Source organism: Eptatretus burgeri, chromosome 4 (assembly GCF_056783735.1).
Source record: "Eptatretus burgeri isolate ZD-2024b chromosome 4, Ebu_testis_v1, whole genome shotgun sequence".
Classification (NCBI taxonomy): domain Eukaryota; kingdom Metazoa; phylum Chordata; class Myxini; order Myxiniformes; family Myxinidae; genus Eptatretus; species Eptatretus burgeri.
The window spans coordinates 25,983,761-26,006,140 of record NC_140964.1 but is presented as its reverse complement, the minus strand read 5'-3'; the positions used below and the strand labels follow the sequence as shown (position 1 = coordinate 26,006,140).

The window sequence follows — 22,380 nt, the reverse complement described above, 5'->3', positions numbered from 1 at the left end:
ACCAGGATCTTAGTTCATTGGAACTTGTTTTTTGTACAAGTACCTTCACAAAATAATTGGTTGCTGCTGGGACTTGAACCCACAACTAAACAATGTTCAGGCAAACACAAGCATTTTTCCAAAGGAAGAAGAGATTAGATACAATGAATAAAAAATCCTTGTCTTGTAAACCACACGATCCAGCTCCAAACCAACCTTGCCGTTGTATTTGCTCACCTTGTACAGGTACATCTATGTTATGGGAATTCAGGAAAGGAACGAGAAGCTATTTTACCGGATCCTGCAGGATGACATCGAAAACCTCATGCCCATTGTGTACACACCAACTGTTGGCTTGGCCTGTACTCGTTACGGCCACATCTTCCGAAGGCCCAAGTATGACTTACCATTTTGTTTCTTGGATTTGTACTTTTATGTTCTCTTCATCACTGCAGTTTGTTCTTGTCTTACCTCAGAGTTGTTTGAAATGGTGTATTTACCCTTCTTGCAAATATTTTCTCATATGATGACATTCATGTAAAAAAAATTATATTCAATATATGTATATATATATATATATATATATATATATATATATATATATATATATATATATTGTTGTGGTTACCAAATTCGCAAACCACCATTCAGGTCCCTTAGGTGAGGTATCTCGGCAAGTATATGTGTAGTTAGGCCCAAACCCGTTGTCTCGTGGGAATACATGTCATTTATGCGTGCTGCGACTCTTAAGGATAGCCGTTTTTCTTTTACTATCTTTATTTTGGACCAACCGCCATGATTACAACCACAACCACCGCTTCACCACAACCGCCACGACCTTCACGTCACACCTCGCAACCGTAGCATCGCCACCGTTCTTGCCCCGCTGTGGGTACCGGTGTTGGACTCGTGCAGGGCGCGCGTCGAACAGCGTGTACAAAATCACGGATTTTGTGCTTCAAAAACGGATCAAAAACGACACACGCCCACTTTTTGCCGTCCAATCGGTGAGCGAGGGGCGATTTGGCCCCGCCTCCAGGACGATCGATATATGCAAATTTGTGGATCAAAAAGCCTTCACGCCCACTTTTTCTCGGGCCAATGGGGAGCGAGGTGAAAGGTCAAAGGGAGGGGGTCAAAGGCGAAGCTACGGGGGGATAAAAGGACCGTGTTCGTCAGTCAAAAGAGGAGAGTCCAAAGAAGAGTCCAGAGTCGGAGAGTCCAGAGGCGGAGAGGCGGAGAGTAGGAGAGTCGGAAGCAGAGGGTCAAGACTTCGCGGGCGGTGGAGCTGCTCGTCGTGTGCGTTGGAGTCGGAACGGAGGGGACGAGCTGTGGAAAGGCGGCGACACCAGACGAGGGGGTGCTCGCGTCGTGCAGGAAGCTGCACCCGAGGGAGGCCGACAGCGCGACCTGGCCGAGGTGGAGACGCTCGTCGCACATAATAAAGATCCTCTATACCCCGAGCATCAGCAACCCCCTCCTGTTTCCCCCCGCGCTGAGATAGTGCGACCAAGGGGCCCCCTTTCCCACCCCCTGCCAGACACTGTCCGCGAGGCCCGCGGAGTTGGGGCGCCATCGCCGCTCCGCGTCTCATCACCAGACGGGTAGGCGCGACCCGGTCTCGGCCTCAGGCCCGCCTCATCCTTGAGGGTATTTCTTTTCCTTGGTTTTGGGTATGTGTTGTCGGCGCCGTCTGTGAAGTAGAATTGTATAAGTGTTGCCGTGTGCTCGGTAGTCGGTATTAGCTCTGCATTGTGTTTTCACTTTTACATTTGCTTGTTGTGTAAATTGCATTGTGTCTTTTCTGTGTGAATTTGGTGGAATTGTATATGTGTGCTTCCCGTGTGCCGCGAATAAATGTGCTTTTGTGTTGAACTGTTTCCCGCTTCGCTTCGTCATTTCTCCCATTGAATCCTCATCTTGCTTCACGTAAAGGGTTGGTAGTGGGCTGAATACGCCCGATAATTAATCGAACCGTCGAGGCCGACGATAACACCGCTCGGTTATTCTGATAGTACGGAACGGGTCGCTTAAGTGGCCCGTGTCCGAAGTCGACCTGCGGCGAGGTGCGATCGCCCGGTCTACCCTCCGCGTGGGTACTTAGGTAGGTCGAATTTGGCGAGCAACCCTATCCCACGCGGGGGCTGATTGGCTCGATCGCGGTGAGACCGAAAGGTCCACCCGTGACTGGTTCCCGGCGTTAGTCCGAGAGGGTCACGACTGGATTGTCCGTCCGGTGGGCGACGTGCCGCGATTCGAGTTACGTGGCCGTCCGCACGCCGGCGGGCGCGAATCCGCAACACTGGTGTCAGGAGTGGGATACAAATTCATCGCCCTCCTCGCGGCACTGGTATTGGAGAGCGGGACAACAGGCTCTCCTGTCTCCAGCGAAATTCACGGGAATCGGTCCAGGGGTGAGAGAAGCGACCCCCGATTCCCTCCAAATTACGAGCGAGCAAATTAACCCTTCACGAGAAGCAAGATGGCGTCTCAAGGCGAGCGGGAGCCGGGGGTATTAGAAATGGATGTAGAATGTGTAGGATCCATGGTCCAGGATGGAATCCCCGAGCAGGAAATGTTGATTGTGCAGGAACACGGACTCGCCCAACTGAACCCAGGGCCCGAGGTGGGTGCGGCAGCGGCCGCGGTGTATGACACTTCCCCCCCCTCTCCACCAAGACCCTTCCCCAACCCCTGCCGAAACGGCTCACTCAAGCGCACCCGACATGGCCCAGCTATGCGCCATGCTGGCGGCAATGACAGCGAGAATGGATGCGAATACACAAAAAATGGATGCGAATACACAACAAATGAACGAAAAGATGGATGCGAATACACAACAAATAAACGAAAAGATGGATACAAATACAAACGAAATGAACAAGCAAATAAACGGAATGGAAGCAAACATGAAGGAAGAAATGAAAAAGCTCCGGGGTGAGACGCAGAACATGGGCCGATGCCTGCAGGCGGGCATGAAGGCCGTGACAAAGGAAATAATAGTTGAGACAGGGGAGGTAAAGGGTGAAGAGTTGGCAGAGACACGGGAGATAGAAAAAATAGAGGAAAGACTACACGAGGAAGACGGGGTAAGTGACGCACACACACACAGAGGTAGTGGAGGATAATGGGGGTGAGCTGGCGGACTGGGTAGAGACCCAGTGTGAGCACCTGGATGGCCTCCTCCAGGAACGAGGGGAGGGAGTATGCCCCCTTGAGGCGAGTCACGACCAGGTGAGTTCGGTCGTGCTTCGCGAGGTTGAGAGGACGGGTGCTGTGGACGGGTGCACGGCGAGCTTGGGGGGTATAGAGGCCCCGGAGACCCTTGTGGGGACACAAATCCCCAGTGTGGTTGTCCCTGTGTGTGTGGTGCAAGCGTGAGTGCGTCCCCGTGTGTGGAAGCGACCCCGTGTGTGAGTGGTGTGGTGGCGATGGTGCCGGAGTACGTGCTTCCCAGCACGCCGTGTGTGGATGAGGCACGGAGTGTGAGTGAGGCACCGCGGGTTAGTGCCCCCGCGTGTGTGGGTGAGGCACCGTGTGTGGAAGAGACCGCGTGTGTGAGTGTCGCCGTGTGTATGAGTGAGGTACCGCGGGTGAGTGCCCCCGCGTGTGTGGATGAGGCACGGAGTGCGAGTGAGGCACCGCGGGTAAGTGCCCCCGCACGCGTGAGTGAATGGCCGTGTGCAAGGTCGCTGTGTGCAAGGGAGACCGTGTGTGTGAGAGAGCGGTATGTGAGGGAGATGTCGGTTGGCATGCGGGAGCACGCAGCCGCGTCTCCCGGTGTGAATGTGATGGAGTGGACTGTGTGCGTCGGAACACGCAGGTATGCGTGTGTGGAATGGCGACGACGACGGCGACAGAGGAGAGAAAGCCGAGTAGCGGCTGTAGTTGTTTCGGGGACCGTGCCGGGTTCACCCAGCAGTGAGCACGCGGTCCGTGCTGTGCAACGCACGAGACCGCCACGTGCTCGCTTGCGAGAGTGAAGTCCCGGTCCGGAAACGCACGCGGTGGATTTGCCGATCCCGCGGACGGACAAAGTTTAGGCAGGTAAATGGATTTGGACCGGACGGGGTTCTCCACGCGATCGTGTGTGTTAAGCTCCAACGGGCAAAGCACATGTGTTCGCGTGGGGAACCCCTCGAGACGTGGGGCTTGTGTTTTTTTTTTTATGCGCACGGTGACGTCATGGCTGCACGTGTGGTTGGAATCCGGCAGGAGGGGTATCTCTGCCGGATGGTACCGTCCAAGGAGGGACGAGGTACACGTGCAGCTGCATGACGTCACGGCCAGGTGCAAAGTGCGCGAGCTCTGAGTTGCCGCGCAGGTGCTGCGCATGAAAAAAAAAAAAGACAGCAAGCCTCACTTTCGGGTGCAAAGGATTCCTGGGCAAGGGGGGGAAGACCCCCTAACCCTGGGCACAGGATGGAAACTAGTTAGGGGGAAGGGTTAGCTTAGTTAGACCGACTTCATGGGGCAGGGGTAAGTCCTCATGGAGTCCGTGGAATGGATTAGTTAGAGGGATTGTAGCCAGATTTAGGTTGGGAAATTGATTAATGGGAAATAAAAGTTATTTTGGAGACAGACAGACTTTGGATGTGTAGAGGGGACGTAGTTTAGCTACGTAGTGTTAAAAGGAATGTGCTATAGTATAAGGGACGACGTGGGAGCACGAGTTAGTTAGGGGAGGTAGATAGAAGGATGGCAGAGTTCAGTGGTGTGTGTGTTGAAGAGTTGGTGGGTTGTGAGGTGAGTACATGTTGAGTGAGTGAGGCCAGCGGGTCTGTGTGTATGGAGCGAATGGGGAATGCATGGTGCGATGAGTGATTGGGGGGAGGAGTGACTCCCGCCCAAGGGACCCCGGGGTCAGAGTAAAGTGAGTTAGCTGGGTTAGTCAAATTGAAAAATGGAGGTCGTTTTGTGGTTGGTGGGAAAGTAGGCTCGAGACCCATTTGGAGGGGTGCAGGAGCCCTGTTGACGGGCTTGGGAGCGTGGCTGCGAAAGGTGAGTCTCGCTGAGTGGGTACCCCGGGCACCAGGCTAGTCGGCCGCGGTAGGCCATGGGCCCATGGGGGGCCGGGATAGAGTAGTGGGCACGGGTGCGCCTGCTTGGTGCGGGGGCCCGGGGCGCCATTAGCCGCGTGGGCAGTGTTGTGGGCACGGGTGACCCTCGGAAAGGGGCCCGGGAGGCCGGCCTGCCACGTGTGCGTTTCAGGGGAGGTGCCATGGGGGGCACTCCCCGGTGTTAGGGAGCTGGTAGGCTCGGAGGCAGTGTAGTGCCCGGGGGTGCCATAGCGGGAGATTCGGCAGAGGGTCGTGCCTGCCAAAGGGAGCCACGTGTCCCAGCCAGGAGACCGTGTGAGGGCACGGAGAGAAAATTGGGGCGAGGCCCGAAATTGTGAGGACACCAACACAGGCGACGGGAATCTGGGTTGTTAGAACCAATAGTTTAAGCGAGAGGCGCTTGTTGAAAGCCCCGGGGTAGTTTAACAGTTAAATGGTTAGGGTAGATTAGGAGATGTACCCCTCCGCACCATCCATCCCCTCGCTGTCGTTGTGGGCCGCTGGACCCACTTGGTGTTAAGATCGCCGAACTCTGGGGAGGCCATTCTGAGGCTTCGTTGGGCCTCGACACAGGACGTTAGCTCTCCCTTATTCCCCTCCGGGAAGGGAACGTAGGGGTTGGGAGTAGGCTAGGTGACAGGATAGGTTAGCTGAACAAGGACGATAAAGGGGGTTAGGGGACGATTTATAGTGGGGAAGTAAAAATAAAAACAACAAAAAAATAAGTTGGGGCTAAATTGGGGTTTGACAAATTAAGGGAGTGGGTATGTACAGTGACAGGCAAAGGCGATAGGTTGGGAGGGAGACAGGTAGGTAGGTCCGAGCCCGCCTTCCGAGTGGCCAGCACCACCGCACCCCCTCCACCAACCTCCACTGAACGGCAAAGGCTGGCCAGCTTCATCGGCTGGCTGTTTTTTTTTCTTCAAGGCCTGTGCCGGCCAACTTCATCGGCAGCTGTTATTTTGCTGCAAGGTCTGTGCCGGCTGGATCGTCTGCAGCTGCTGTGCTGCAGGGCCTGTGCCGGCCCACTTCATCTGCCGGCTGGCTGTTTTTTCTTCAAGGCCTGTGCCGGCCAGGTCGTCTGCCGGCTGTGTTTGCCTGCAGCGGCCTTCTTCTGCGGGCTGTGTTTGCCTGCTGCCTTTGCCATGCCATGCCCACTGCCCACGTTCACCAGCCCCGTTCAATTTTGCTTTGCCCCCCCCTGTTCATTTCCATGTGCGCCAGGATCAAGGCAACAGTTTGCAAGCTGCGAGAACTGCCCTGTTGGCAGCTACAACACGGGTCTGCAGTGGCGGCCCGTGCACCGTGTTTGTGTTCATCCATCCATTCGTTGTGCTCATTGCGTGTGCCACTTGAGCTGGCACGGAGACTGCGTTTGTGCAGCCCATGCACCGTTGTGGTTCACTGCGTTCAGTTCAAAAGGGAAGGCCTTGGACTGCGTGTGAGCAGCCAGCCACGTTCCCTGTCACCTGCATTGTTTGAGCCAGAGACTGCATGTGGGCAGCCTGGCTCCCTGCTAACTGCTTTTCTTTTGCAGAGTTCAATGATCCTGGGCCATGGTTTAGTGTAAAATTTGTAAGTTAAGGTTAAGATGTACTGTAAATATGAGTGCGCCCCCGGCATGTATGTCTTAGCGCCGGCAATTTTATTTAAGTCGTCCGTGTGAGTGAGTTTGTTTAGATAGTTACGCAGCCCTCAGGTTATTTATTTTGGGGACACGAATACCATGAATGTCGCACCCAGGGATCCGTAGGTAAAATGTACTAGGGGAAAACTACACATGATGGCACACGAAAATTTGACGACTCGGGACGAGTCTGTAAAAAGGGGAGGGGGTAGTGTTGTGGTTACCAAATTCGCAAACCACCATTCAGGTCCCTTCGGTGAGGTATCTCGGCAAGTATATGTGTAGTTAGGCCCAAACCCGTTGTCTCGTGGGAATACATGTCATTTATGCGTGCTGCGACTCTTAAGGATAGCCGTTTTTCTTTTACTATCTTTATTTTGGACCAACCGCCATGATTACAACCACAACCACCGCTTCACCACAACCGCCACGACCTTCACGTCACACCTCGCAACCGTAGCATCGCCACCGTTCTTGCCCCGCTGTGGGTACCGGTGTTGGACTCGTGCAGGGCGCGCGTCGAACAGCGTGTACAAAATCACGGATTTTGTGCTTCAAAAACGGATCAAAAACGACACACGCCCACTTTTTGCCGTCCAATCGGTGAGCGAGGGGCGATTTGGCCCCGCCTCCAGGACGATCGATATATGCAAATTTGTGGATCAAAAAGCCTTCACGCCCACTTTTTCTCGGGCCAATGGGGAGCGAGGTGAAAGGTCAAAGGGAGGGGGTCAAAGGCGAAGCTACGGGGGGATAAAAGGACCGTGTTCGTCAGTCAAAAAGAGGAGAGTCCAAAGAAGAGTCCAGAGTCGGAGAGTCCAGAGGCGGAGAGGCGGAGAGTAGGAGAGTCGGAAGCAGAGGGTCAAGACTTCGCGGGCGGTGGAGCTGCTCGTCGTGTGCGTTGGAGTCGGAACGGAGGGGACGAGCTGTGGAAAGGCGGCGACACCAGACGAGGGGGTGCTCGCGTCGTGCAGGAAGCTGCACCCGAGGGAGGCCGACAGCGCGACCTGGCCGAGGTGGAGACGCTCGTCGCACATAATAAAGATCCTCTATACCCCGAGCATCAGCAACCCCCTCCTGTTTCCCCCCGCGCTGAGATAGTGCGACCAAGGGGGCCCCTTTCCCACCCCCTGCCAGACACTGTCCGCGAGGCCCGCGGAGTTGGGGCGCCATCGCCGCTCCGCGTCTCATCACCAGACGGGTAGGCGCGACCCGGTCTCGGCCTCAGGCCCGCCTCATCCTTGAGGGTATTTCTTTTCCTTGGTTTTGGGTATGTGTTGTCGGCGCCGTCTGTGAAGTAGAATTGTATAAGTGTTGCCGTGTGCTCGGTAGTCGGTATTAGCTCTGCATTGTGTTTTCACTTTTACATTTGCTTGTTGTGTAAATTGCATTGTGTCTTTTCTGTGTGCATTTGGTGGAATTGTATATGTGTGCTTCCCGTGTGCCGCGAATAAATGTGCTTTTGTGTTGAACTGTTTCCCGCTTCGCTTCGTCATTTCTCCCATTGAATCCTCATCTTGCTTCACGTAAAGGGTTGGTAGTGGGCTGAATACGCCCGATAATTAATCGAACCGTCGAGGCCGACGATAACACCGCTCGGTTATTCTGATAGTACGGAACGGGTCGCTTAAGTGGCCCGTGTCCGAAGTCGACCTGCGGCGAGGTGCGATCGCCCGGTCTACCCTCCGCGTGGGTATTTAGGTAGGTCGAATTTGGCGAGCAACCCTATCCCACGCGGGGGCTGATTGGCTCGATCGCGGTGAGACCGAAAGGTCCACCCGTGACTGGTTCCTGGCGTTAGTCCGAGAGGGTCACGACTGGATTGTCCGTCCGGTGGGCGACGTGCCGCGATTCGAGTTACGTGGCCGTCCGCACGCCGGCGGGCGCGAATCCGCAACAATATATATATATATATATATATATATATATATATATATATATATATATATATATATATATATATATAATATATATTATAATATTCTTCTTCTTCTTTCGGCTGCTCCCGTTAGGGGTCGCCACAGCGGATCATCCGTTATGATCCGCATCGTGATTTGGCACAGGTTTTATGCCGGATGCCCTTCCTGATGCAACCCTGGTCGCCTCTTACGACACAGGGATATGGTACACCTATTCTAACCGGGGCACACACCGGGCCCAGTACACTGGTACTCACTTTGCCGACCTCGGAAGGATGACAGGCTGAGTCAACCTCCTGGTGTATTAATTCAGTGGCCCAACGGGGCTTGAACTCAGGACCTTTTGGATCCCAAGCCGCTGCCCAAACCACTGTGCCAACACCAGGCTAATACACATATATATATATATATCTATCTATATATATATATATATATATATATATATATATATATATATATATATATATATATATATATATATATATATATGTATATATATATATGTATATATATATATATATATATATATATATATATATATATATATATGTATGTATATATATATATGTATATATATATATATATGTATGTATATATATCTATGTATATATATATATATGTGTATATATATATATATGTGTATATATATATATATGTATATATATATATATATGTATATATATATATATATATATATATATATATATATATTGTTGCGAATTCGCGCCCGCCGACGTGCGATCGGCCACGTAACTCGAATCGCGGTACGTCGCCCACCGGACGGACAATTCTGTCGTGACCCTCTCGGACTAACGTCGGGAGCTAGTCACGGGTGGGCCTTTCGGCCTCACCACGATCGTGCCAATCGCCCCCCCCCCCCGCGTGGGATAGGGTTGTTCGCCAAACTCGACCTACCTAAGTACCCACGTGGAGGGTAGACCGGGCGATCGCACCTCGCCGCAGGTCGACTCCGCACACGGGCCACTTAAGCGACCCGTTCCGTACTATCGGGATAACCGAGCGATGTTATCGTCGGCCTCGACGGTTCCGATTAATTATCGGACGTATTAAGCCCACTACCAACCCTTTACGTGAAGCAAGATGGAGATTCAATTAAAGAAAAGACGAAGCGAAACGGGAAAAACAGTTCAACATAATGCACATTTATTCCGCGGCACACGGAGAGCACACATATACAAATACAACAATTATGCACCAAAAGCAGATGTAACAAAAGAAACACAACAATGCAGATCTACAACCGACTACGCGTGCACACGGCAACACTTACACAGTTTTACTTTACAGACGGCGCCAACAACACATTTACTCAAAAGCAAAAGAAAAGGGCCACCCTCAAAGACAAGGGGACAGACGGGGCCTGTGGGCCGCGAGACCGAGTGGATCCTACCCGTGTCTTGTGATGAGCCGCAAATGTGGCGGGGCGGCGGTGCCCCGACTCCGCGCTCCTTCGCGGGTTTCGTTGGCGCTGCTTGGAGTGGGGTGGGAACGGGGCCCCCTTTTCGCACTATATCAGCGTGGGGGGGGGAAGGGGGGAATTGTTGATGCTCTGGGGAAAGAGGATAGCTGGCTTGCTTGGGTCCCGCGAAGAGCGACTCCACTGCGAGCTCGTCGCCGATCGCCGTCTTCCTTGCCTCGGATCCGAGCTATCCGGTCCCTCCGCAATTCTCCTCAGCCGACTGCAGCAAATCACCTCGACCGCACTCCAAGCTCCAGGCTTCCTCTCTCTGCAGCTCCCCGACAGACTCCGAACCCCGACAGACTCCGACCTGCGACAGACTGACTCTCCTCCAGACCCGACTTGACTGCTTCTCCAACTCACCTTGACTCTTCTCAAACTCACCTTGACTCTTCTCAAACTCACTTGACTCTTCTCAAACTGACTGCCGCTCCCACACTCTGCCGCTGCCACACTCTGCTCTCCAAAACTGACTTGACTGCCCCGCGCTCGGCGCTTTTATAGTCCGGCAGGAGAACCCATTTGCAAATTTCTGGATCAGAACGAGCTCGGGGGTGGAGCCACGCTCGCCCATTGGACGGAGAAAAAGGGGCGTGAGTCTCCCCTGATCCTCGAATTTGCATATATCGATTCTACACCGACGCGCCTGGAGGCGGGTCAAACCGCCCCGCGCTTGCTGATTGGACGGATCAGAAGTGGGCGTGTATCATTCCTGATCCGAATTCTCCTCGGAAAGGCCACACTTTGCACCCGCGGCTCGGCGCGCGTCCCGTACGAGGCCAGGACAGCCTGACGCTCGGCGTTCACAAGTGGTGCGGGAATGCCCGCAGAAGGAGAGGTGAAGGTGGTGGAGGGTTTATTGTGGTGGTTTATGGCCATGGCGACGTTTGGAATGGCGGTGATGCGATGTTTGCGGGAGCGAGTTGTGAAGGTAAAGGTCGTGGCTGTTGGCGTTGTTGTTGTTGTGAAGCGGCGTTGCGGTTGGTGGTTGTTGTGTGATGGCGGTTGAGACGTGGTTGGTTCAAAATAAAGATAACACAGAAAAACGACTATCTCAAAGGGTCGCAGCCCGAATGAATCACATTTATTCCCTCTAAACAACGGGTTTGGGGCTAACTACACATGTACTTACAGAGATATCTCACCTACGGGACCTGAATGGTGGTTTGCGAATTTCCTCAACCGTAACTATATATATATATATATATATATATATATATATATATATATATATATATATATATATATATATATATATATATATATATATATATATATATATATATATATATATATATATATATATATATATATATATCATAGGCAAGCTCTTCAATGCAGTGGCATCTTTGTTGCAAACTAACGACTGCAAGCTTGCAGTTCACATGGTGAATGTCACCAGTGGCTGAAAATATTAAACTACCAACTGGTTTCAGTGTGTCACATTCCTAACCACAGAAAGTGACGATTTTTAGTTGCTGTATATCGCAGTCATTGGCACCCCACTGATGGTGAGCGATGAGGTCCGAAACCCACCCAGGGCAGCATGAATTATTATCTGCCGCTCAAGCACATTATCTTTCCTTTCCCAACCCCATCAGGAAGTGTTGGAGTCAGTTGTTTATGATTTAAGGGGTAATATAAAGGCTTGTCGTGAATCTTCGACATGACGTGCCATCCAACAATGGATGGAAGATCTCGATGCCAGACATGAGATCAGAGCCATCTTCCTCAACATATCACGTGCTTTCGATAGTCTGGCACCCCGCCCTGCTCACCAAACTCTTCCTTTGGTATGCAAGGCAATCTCCACTCTTGGCTTGCAGACTTTCTCTCCTGTCACAGTCAACGTGTGGCCCTTTATGGAATTCTCTCATCCCCTCTTCCTGTCCAGGAAGGCAGTGTCCTGTCCAGTGCTATTTCTCATTTTCATCAATGATCTCTCCGACTCTCTGGAAAATCCTCTTCATCTCTTCGCACATGACTTCACCTTCTTCCGCACCAGGTCAGGTCAGGTGTGGGAGCATGTGCCGGAGCAGCGCGTTGCTGCGTCCACTTTCCGCCAGAAGTCCATGGGCCTCCGTCTGGCCATCCCCCAGGCATATGCCTGGCCCATCCCCATCTCCTTGAGATGCTGGTCAATTTACTGCAACCACGAGGCACGTGGTCGGCCCATTGGCCTCCTCCACTCACGAGACTCCCTTGCTGAGAGAATCTGGTGAGCAGGATCAGCATCAGGAAAATGAGCCACATGTCCATACAGCCGCAACTGATCAACATAGGCTGCAAGCAGCCTCTGCCAAAACTCTCATCTGCGTTCGGTGAGGACCCGAAGAGCAAGGATACGGTCAATCGTTGACCTCTTTGGTGTAAAGTCTGACTGCTCTGGACGCTGATGCTCAAGCAGATGGTGGTGAATGCCATCAAGAATTATCTAAGCAAAGACCTTGCCTGGCACTGAGAGCAGCGTCGCCCCTCGGCAGTTGTTGCAGTCTTGGCGATCACCCTTCCCTTTCCAGAGAGGGTCAACAAGGCCCCTCTTCCAGTCAGTTGGGATGATGCCTGTGTTCCAGGCAGAGCACAGAACTGCATGCAATGACATGAGTACAGCATTTCCACCAGTCCTGAGAAAGTTCAGCATGGATGCCACAGATGTCTGGAGTTTAGCCCATTTCAACCGGTTCACCGCACCCTGTTTTTCCACAAAAGAAGGTGGACCACATTTTATTGGAGGGTCAGCAATAGGAATTGTAACTCCTCTGACATCCAACTCAACAGCTGCTGGATCAGCCTGGTACAGCCGCTCAAAATAACCAGCCCAGCGGGCCTTCACTTCGGACTCCTCTGTCAAGCCCACCACCCTCTGCTCTTCGTGTCATACACCGAGGGACTGGCTTGGAGGAACGCAGTGCATGAATTTCCCTGGAAGCAGGATGAGAATCATTTGACCACAGGTGATGCTCTACCCCCCTCACAGATTCCTCACACATCTCTTTGTTCACCCTTGGTGCATGTGCAGTTTTATGCTTCAGCTCCCTGAACAGCTCAGCTCTGCCATTCAGCCTGGCCCTGCGACTCTGGGCAATGGTATCCAGTGTCCCTTGAGAGACAAAATTCTTCTTCGCCCTCGAGTGAGTTCCCAGATATCGACCGGCAACATCAAGGACGGTGATCTTGAAGGCACTCCACAACCTTTCAGGATCCCCAAAGCACCCAGACCCCCAAAATCTCCACTCAGCCTGTTTGCAAACACCTCAGCTCCCCTCACATCCTTGAGCTTGCCAACATCCAGCCGAGGCTGGGATGGTACCATTCTCCTGGATTTAAGCTGAAACTTCAGAGTTATTCCAATATGACTGTGGTCAGTATTGAGGAACTGAGCACTCCAGTCGATCCTACAGTTCTAGATCATCCTCCAGCGACCATCAACGAGCACATGGTCAATCTCCTTTGCCACACCACCAGCGTTGGAATACCAAGTCTAGCGATGAGCTTGTGGGCACTGAAACCATGAACCAGCCACCCTAAGTCAACAGTTCCAGACCCATTTTGACCAACGCATGTCTCATGTCCATCCCTATCAGTTCCAGTCGATGCATTGAAATCCCCCAAGACTAGAAGAGTCTCTCGCTTGGGGCACTGATCAGGCTCATTGCGTCCTTTACGGTGAGATCACTCGCCTCAGTCGGAGCATATACAGAGACCAGGGAAATGACACCCAAGGAGTGACGAATCCTTCGTCTCATAATACGCTCGTTGACGGGTGTTACCTCGGTTATCATTGGAGTCAGCTTATTTGACACAGCCACAGCCACAGCAACTCCTTGGGTGTGGTAACCATCAGAGCGACCATAACAATAGTAGATGTAACCACCCGCCATGAACTCCACAATCCAGTCTGCGAACCTTCGAGAGTGCTGCAATACCGATATCCAAACGGTTGAGCTCAGATGATAACAGAGACAGCTGATCATCCTCTCTTCGGGATAGTACATTCCAGGCACCCACCCGAAGAGACCCCCTCAGGTTAACCCAAGGAAACCTCCATCTGGTGGACGACACCTCAGCACCACCCCGACACCCACTACCGCAATTTAACCCGGGAATGTTACCCCATGGTTTCCCTCCCATCAAAGATTGGGGGTCCCGAAGGCTTTGCCGCAATCCCATCATCCAGTGAGGTACCCTGCGAAGGGCAACGACACAGGATGTACTCCCACGGAGTGGGTTTTCAGATTTTTAAAAATGCTTTTGGAATGAAGGGTTTTACGGTGGCCGGAGTGCAAATCCTGCCATCAACCTCCAAATAAAAATTAACCCAACTGCAGGAAGATGTCCGCAGACACAGTTGGGCACTAGATATGGATGGCCGTTGGCTCACAAGGAGCTCCTCCGCCCTTTGACAGGTTTTGTTCTTCATCCTGCTGGGTGTCCATATCCAAACACCCTCCTCACCAAAAAACCTGGTGAGGGAGACGGTTTAATCACCGACAACCCGACCATGGAACAGGTTTGTACAATTTCACATGGTACCTGTAACAAGTCACAGATCTAATCTGACCTGACCTGACACAATCTGCCGTACCATCTGTCATCATTCAGCTCAGCAAGCATCAGCCTCTTCAATCTCTGCTGATCTGGATAAAATTACAAGTTGGTCCAACACGTGGAACATGTCTTTCAATCCTGACAAAGCTCCCACTCTGACGATGTCTCTCCAAAAGGGGACCGTCAGGTGTGAGGGCTGAAATCGGGATTTCAACTTTTCTTTTAAAAACCTGCTTTTAATATTCTCCTTTGATTAAAGTTTGTTTATTGTTTGCATACAGTTAAACTTTTGTTTTATTAGTGTTCTGACGCTTTTTAATGATTTAAGATATAACCCTGAATTGTATATGTCAACAGGAGCGAAGTAAAATGCAATGTGGAGAATATCTCATCTTCACAGTATGACAGTGATGTGGAAAGCACGACTGGCTCAGGAAGGGGGAGGGAATCATCTCTCTCTCTCTATCTCTATCTCTATCTCTATCTCTATCTCTCCTCTCTCCTCTCTCCTCTCTCCTCTCTCCTCTCTCCTCTCTCCTCTCTCCTCTCTCCTCTCTCCTCTCTCCTCTCTCCTCTCTCCTCTCTCCTCTCTCCTCTCTCCTCTCTCTCTCTCTCCTTCCTCTCTCTCTCTCTCTCTCTCTCTCTCTCTCTCTCTCTCTCTCTCTCTCTCTCTCTCTCTCTCTCTCTCTCTCTCTCTCTCTCTCTCTCTCTCTCTCTCTCTCTCTCTCTCTCTCTCTCTCTCTCTCTCTCTCTCTCTCTCTCTCTCTCTCTCTCTCTCTCTCTCTCTCTCTCTCTCTCTCTCTCTCTCTCTCTCTCTCTCTCTCTCTCTCTCTCTCTCTCTCTCTCTCTCTCTCTCTCTCTCTCTCTCTCTCTCTCTCTCTCTCTCTCTCTCTCTCTCTCTCTCTCTCTCTCTCTCTCTCTCTCTCTCTCTCTCTCTCTCTCTCTCTCTCTCTCTCTCTCTCTCTCTCTCTCTCTCTCTCTCTCTCTCTCTCTCTCTCTCTCTCTCTCTCTCTCTCTCTCTCTCTCTCTCTCTCTCTCTCTCTCTCTCTCTCTCTCTCTCTCTCTCTCTCTCTCTCTCTCTCTCTCTCTCTCTCTCTCTCTCTCTCTCTCTCTCTCTCTCTCTCTCTCTCTCTCTCTCTCTCTCTCTCTCTCTCTCTCTCTCTCTCTCTCTCTCTCTCTCTCTCTCTCTCTCTCTCTCTCTCTCTCTCTCTCTCTCTCTCTCTCTCTCTCTCTCTCTCTCTCTCTCTCTCTCTCTCTCTCTCTCTCTCTCTCTCTCTCTCTCTCTCTCTCTCTCTCTCTCTCTCTCTCTCCTCTCTCTCTCTCCTCTCTCTCTCTCTCCTCTCTCTCTCTCTCTCCTCTCTCTCTCTCTCTCTCCTCTCTCTCTCTCTCTCCTCTCTCTCTCTCTCTCCCTGCTCTCTCCTCTGGGTTGGTGCTCCCACCTCTCACCTTTCTTGGCTTCACACTGTGGAAACCAAGGCATTTAAGATCATTGGTATCTCCCGTGATGAGGCTGAGTCTTTGGTCTCTCACTCTCTCACTGCAAGAAGGTCAGTGGTCTTTCTGTCTTCTGCCGTCTCCTCTCCTGCCCACCACCCTGTCTGAGATTTGTACTCCCCCATATTTCTGCAGAGCGCTCAATGTCCACCAGCAACCCCCTTCTGGTAAAACTACCAAAATCACAAATCACTGCTCACCTTCATTCTTTCATTCCTCTTTTTTCCCCACCTTTGGAACAAACTCCCACATACTCTTCAATCCCACTCTTCAATCCCACTCTTCCTTCCATGTCTTCAAAATAGCTGTTCACCACCATCTCTTATCTTCCCCCATTCAAAACCATGCCAAACCCACGTCCTTGATATTCCCTGTTTTCCTTCCTGAAAGTTCCTGCAGTGTCCATCTTGTTTACCCCGTGTACCCCGCCCCCATCCCTCTTCCCGTCCCTCTTGTCTCCTGCTCCCCTTGTTATACATTATGTGTGTTAGTTCTTATACGTGCCTTGACATTGTATTTTAAACAAACGAAACAAAACAACATGGAATGTTGGGATGCCAAGGATTGTTTTTTTTACCAAAAATCGTCACTTTCAGTGGTTGGGAATACTGCCCCGGTCAGGTCAGGTCAGGTATGGGAGCATGCGAGGAGCAGCGCATCGCTGCATCCACTTTCCACCAGTACTCCACGGGTCTCCGTCTGGCCATCCCCCAGGCAGATTCCTGGCCCATCCTCATCTCCTTGAGATGTCACCAGACGGCAGTCTCCTGAGTGAGATGGTCCCTGCCCTGATCAGGGCCAACAAAGGCCGAAATCGATTGGTAGTTTAACCTTTTCAGCCACTGTTGACATCCACCATTTGATTTGCTGGCTTGCAGTCAGGGTGAAATGCATTGTTGGTTTACAACAACGTTGTGAAATTCTACAGCTGCGGAGGAACCCAGGTAGGGTTTGAAATGGCAAAGGGCTTCCCCTTGTGTAGCTTTCTTTGGCTATATAAGAGCATGGGAGTTTATATAGCCTGGTGTTGGCTGAACAGTTAAGGTGGCTGGCTTAAGATCTTAGGGTCTTGAATTTCAAGTGTCTGTCATGATGTTGAATTAACACCAGGTGGGGTTGACTCAGCCTGTCCTTCCGAGGCCAGCGAAATGAGTACCAGTGTACTGGTAATTGAAAGCACTGCATCAGCGGCACAGTCGCGCTCCCAGAAAATGATGCAACGAGCAGCCACAGGCTGCATATGATGGCTTATTTCCTTTACGTATAATTTTATATGTTTTTTTGAGAAGAAATATGAGCAAATGAAGAAGAGTAGTTGTTGGAGATAAAAATTTTAAAAGGGAAAGAAAATTTTAAAATGTTTTAACAAAAAAAGGATAGGAAGGGATCAGAATAAAAAGGGGTAGGAAGTTGAAAGAATGAGAGAAATGGGGGTTCGATCATGTATCATCGTAAATTGTTGTTTTCAATTGAAAACTCCCCACAAACTGTCATTTTATGTTTGTCAACAACTTACTTTGCAGAACTTTGCAGTTTTTATGCTTTTATTGAACATGTAACCACAAGTGGTTGATGGGATGGAGTTGTCTTTCCACTACAGAGGGCTTTTCATCAGCATCAATGACAAAGGACACATCCGAGGCATCCTGGATAACTGGCCAGAAAATGATGTCAAAGTGAGGTCACTTGGTGGAACCATTGTAGTCATGTGATCACGAAATTTCGACTTTAAATTATCATTTAAAGCAATATAGATTGCAAGTCATCAACAGCATTTCTCACTTGCAAGGTTGCATTTTTTTTCTTGCCAATGCCAGATTGTTTTTGGTTTGGTGCCTATTTGAATCCTTTTGCATGACCCTGCAATTGGCCAGGCCATTGTGGTGACAGATGGTCAGCGTATTCTGGGCCTTGGAGACCTTGGAGTTTATGGCATGGGCATTCCAGTGGGAAAGCTTTGCCTGTATTCTGCGTGTGCTGGAATACGTCCGGAGAAATGCCTGCCAGTCTGCATCGATGTCGGTACAGACAATGAGGTGAGAAATGAAAACCGTGGCATTGTATCATTATGGCTGTAATGAGACTTAAAACTTGAACACACAAGCTGCAGTAGATGAAGTATCTAATGGTGAAGAAACCCATGTTGTGCTCACATCGTTGATCATTGAGACTTTCGGCTCAGTGCTTCCACCCTTTTTCATTACCCTGCACACGCAAAGTGAAAAGCGGAGTTAAGCAATTTATTCATGTCTGTCTGTCTTGGCAGTTTATGATTGAGGAACAACTTATTTAATTCCATTGTTATATTTTGAACATTAATCAGACCATCAATTGGAAGTCGTCTTTCGTTTTAACGTCCCTTGGCTTTGAATTTGTCCTAATCGCGCAGGCGTTGAGAGGAGTGAGTGAGATACTCTTTTTACTCTGCCTGCCTGGCAGTCAACCAAAATTTGAAATGATTGCAAACAGGAAACTTGCTGTTTTAATCCCCCGCCGCCTGGTGGAAGGGGGATATTGTTGTCACCCGGGTCGTCCAGCTGTCCATCCGTCCGTCCGGCTGGCTGGGCGTCAACATTTATAGCTGTGAGTGCGATAACTCATAAACTGTTCGCCATATCGATTTGAAATTTGGGTCACATGTACCACCTGAAAAGGAAGAACCCCATTGATTTTGGGCGTGGCCGGATCCAAGATGGCCGACTGGGGTGGCCATCTTGAAAAAAATGTTTCAATGGCGGGGGATTCCCCATCTCTGATGGGTATATTTTAAGAATGTTGTCATGGACACAAAGAAAAAGCACCCAAAAAATTCATGTATTGTGTTACATTGGGTGATGTAACAGACACTGCGGAAAATGGCAGCAAATTCCGGAATTAATTAATTTATACGACTTTTACGATCTTTATTAGCCCACGTGGACTTGGTCTGAAATGGGGCTTATGGAATTGGTCTTGGTGTGTGTGCGTGTGTGTTTATGTGCGCGTACGCGCGTTTATGTGCACGCACGCACACAACCATATTTTTTTCATAATTCATACTTGCTACAAAGACAACACATGATGGTGTACCCATGCACGTCATTTTTTTTCGAGATCAGGTCCAAGATGGCCGTCTGGCAACCTTTTTAGTTGTAAAAAAAACCCAATGTTGAACACGTCCTCAACCATTTCTCAGACATACATTTACGAATGTTGATCAAACTTGGCACACAGATAATAAATAATGGCTTACATATGCATGTCATTTTCTTTCCAGATCAGATCCAAGATGGCCGACTGGCGGACATTTTGTTACTTGAATGTGTCCCCAACCATTTCTCAGACATGCGTGGTCTGATTTTGTTCAAACTTGGCACAGGCACAATACATGTTGGCATGCACATGCCCCTCACTTTATTTTGTGTTGTGATCAAAGATGGCTCACTGGTAGACTGGCAGCCATTTTTGTTGTAAAACAAGGAAAAAAGAAAAAATGTCACAACCCCCGTTGTTTTAGTAATTTTGCAGAATGGAGTTAAAGAGCTTGCCCATATTTATTTCCAAGTAAAATAGCTGCTCATCTCCAAGTCCGCCATCTTTCATTCTTTCATCAGATCGCAAGATAAAGTTAGGTGCAATATATATATATATATATATATATATATATATATATATATATATATATATATATATATATATATTGTTATGGCTGTGGAAATTTGCAGAGCACCATATAGGTCAGGTCAGGTTCGATCTGTGACCTGCTACAGGTACCATGTAAACCTGTACTAACCTGTTCCATGGTCGGGTTGTCGGTGACTAAACCGTCTCCCCCACCAGGTTTTCTGGTGAGGAGGGTGTTTGGATATGGACACCCAGCAGGATTAAAAACAAAACCTGTCAAAGGGCGGAGGAGCTCCTTGTGAGCCAACGGCCATCCATATCTAGTGCCCAACTGTGTCTGCGGACGTCCTCCTGCAGTTGGGTTACTTCTTATTAGGAGGTTGGTGGCAGGATTTGCACTCCAGCCACCGTAAAACGCTTCATTCCGCAAAACGCAAAAACGCAAAAAAATCTGAAAATCCACTCCGTGAGGTACCTCCTGTGCAGCTTCCCTTCGCAGGGCAGCTCACCGGATGATGGGATTGGGGCAAAGCCTTCGGGACCCCCAATCTTTGATAGGAGGGAAACCACGGGGTAACATCCCTGGGTCAGATTGCGGGAGAGTGGGTCGGAGTGGTGCTGAGGTGTCGTCCACCAGGCCGGCGGTCTCCTTGGGTTAACCTGAGGCGGTCCCTTCGGGTGGGTGCCTGGAATGTCCTATCCCTAAGAGAGGATGATCACCTGTCTCTGTTATCATCTGAGCTCAAGCGTTTGGACATCGGGATTGCAGCTCTCTCTGAGGTTCGGAGACCGGATTGCGGCGAGATAATGGTGGGTGGTTACACCTACTATTGGTCTGGTCGCTCTGATGGTTACCATACCCAAGGAGTTGCTGTAGCTGTGTCCAATAAGCTGACCCCAATGATAATTGAGGTAACACCGGTCAACGAGCGTATTATGAGATTAAGGATTCGTCACTCCTTAGGTGTCATTTCCCTGGTCTCTATTTATGCTCCGACTGAGGCGAGTGATCTTACCGTGAAGGACACATTCTACGCCACACTCGAGTCTGTGGTTGATCAGTGCCCCAGACGAGATACACTTCTAGTCTTGGGGGATTTCAATGCATCGACTGGAACTGATAGGGATGGTTATGAGGTGTGTGTTGGTCCCCATGGGTCAGGAACTATGAACCAGAATAGCACTAAGTTCCTTGACTTTGCAAGAAGTCATGGACTTAGGGTGGCTGGTTCATGGTTTCAGCGCCCGCAAGCTCATCGCTGGACTTGGTATTCCAACGCTGGCGGTGTGGCAAAGGAGATTGACCATGTCCTCATTGACGGTCGTTGGAGGATGATCCAGAACTGCAGGGTCTACCGGAGTGCTCAGTTCCTCAATACTGACCACAGGCTTGTTGTAGCAACTCTAAAGCTGCACCTTAAATCCTGGAGAATGGTACCATCCCAGCCTAGGCTGGATGTTGCCAAGCTCAGGGATGAGAGAGTAGCTGAGGAGTTTGCGAACAGGCTGAGTGGACACTTGGGGGTCTGGGTGCTTTGGGGGTCCTGAAGAGTTGTGGAGCACCTTCAAGACCACCGTCCTTGATGTTGCCGGTGGATGCCTTGGAGCTCACCGCAGGGCAAAGAAGAATTTTGTCTCTCAAGGGACACTGGATACCATTGACCAGAGTCGCAGGGCCAGGCTGAATGGCAGAGCTGAGCTGTTCAGGGAGCTGAGGCGTAAAACTGTACGTGCACTGAGGGTGGACAAGGAGGCCTATGTGCGAGGAATCTGTGAGGGGGTAGAGCATCACCTGTGGACAGGTGATTCTCGTCCCGCTTACAGGGGAATTCGCGCATTATGTTCATCCAAGCCCATCCCTCGGAGCACTGCAGTTCGAGCAGAGAGTGGTAGGCTCTTGACAGAGGAGTCTGAAGTGAAGGCCCGCTGGGCCGGTTACTTTGAGTGGTTGTACCAGGCTGATCCCCCAGCTGTCGAGTTGGACGTCAAGGGTGTTACAATCCCTGTTGCTGACCCTCGAATCAACTGTGGTCCACCATCGCTTGTGGAAACACGGGCTGCGGTGAACCAGTTGAACGGGGCAAAGCTCCAGGGATCTGTGGCATCCATGCCGAACTTCTCAAGGCTGGTGGAAATGCTGCACTCGCGTCGTTGCATGCAGTTTTGTGCTCTGCCTGGAACACAGGCATCATCCCAACTGACTGGAAGAGGGGCCTTGTTGTCCCTCTCTGGAAAGGGAAGGGTGATCGCCAATACTGCAACAACTACCGAGGGGTGACGCTGCTCTCAGTGCCGGGCAAGGTCTTTGCTCGGATAATTCTTGATAGGGTTCGCCACCATCTGCTTGAGCACCAGCGTCCAGAGCAGTCAGGCTTTACACCAAAGAGGTCAACGATTGACCGTATCCTTGCTCTTCGTGTCCTCACTGAACGCAGACGAGAGTTTCGGCAGGGGCTGCTTGCAGCCTATGTTGATCTCTGTAAAGCGTTCGATTCAGTGAATCGGGATGTCCTCTGGAGGATTCTTGGTCTTCGTGGGGTGCCACCAAAACTGATCGATCTGATGTCTGAACTCTACTCTGGTACTGAGAGTGCTGTGAAGTGTGGTGGTACCATCTCTGACTTATTTCCAGTTGTTACTGGAGTTCGTCAGGGGTGTGTACTGCCCCCC

At 50.5% G+C, this 22,380-nt stretch overlaps 1 protein-coding gene across 2 annotated transcripts in view; it reads left to right on the top strand.

Annotated features, from left to right (window-relative positions):
• ME2 (malic enzyme 2) overlaps window positions 1-22,380 on the top strand; it is a 64,259-nt gene that overhangs the window by 13,954 nt on the left and 27,925 nt on the right. For both annotated transcript variants that reach the window (XM_085877203.1, XM_085877204.1), the window contains 3 exons: window positions 226-375; window positions 17,708-17,783; window positions 17,982-18,143. In XM_085877203.1, coding sequence (XP_085733329.1) covers window positions 226-375; window positions 17,708-17,783; window positions 17,982-18,143 — 388 coding nt within the window. The remainder of the gene's footprint in view (window positions 1-225; window positions 376-17,707; window positions 17,784-17,981; window positions 18,144-22,380) is intronic.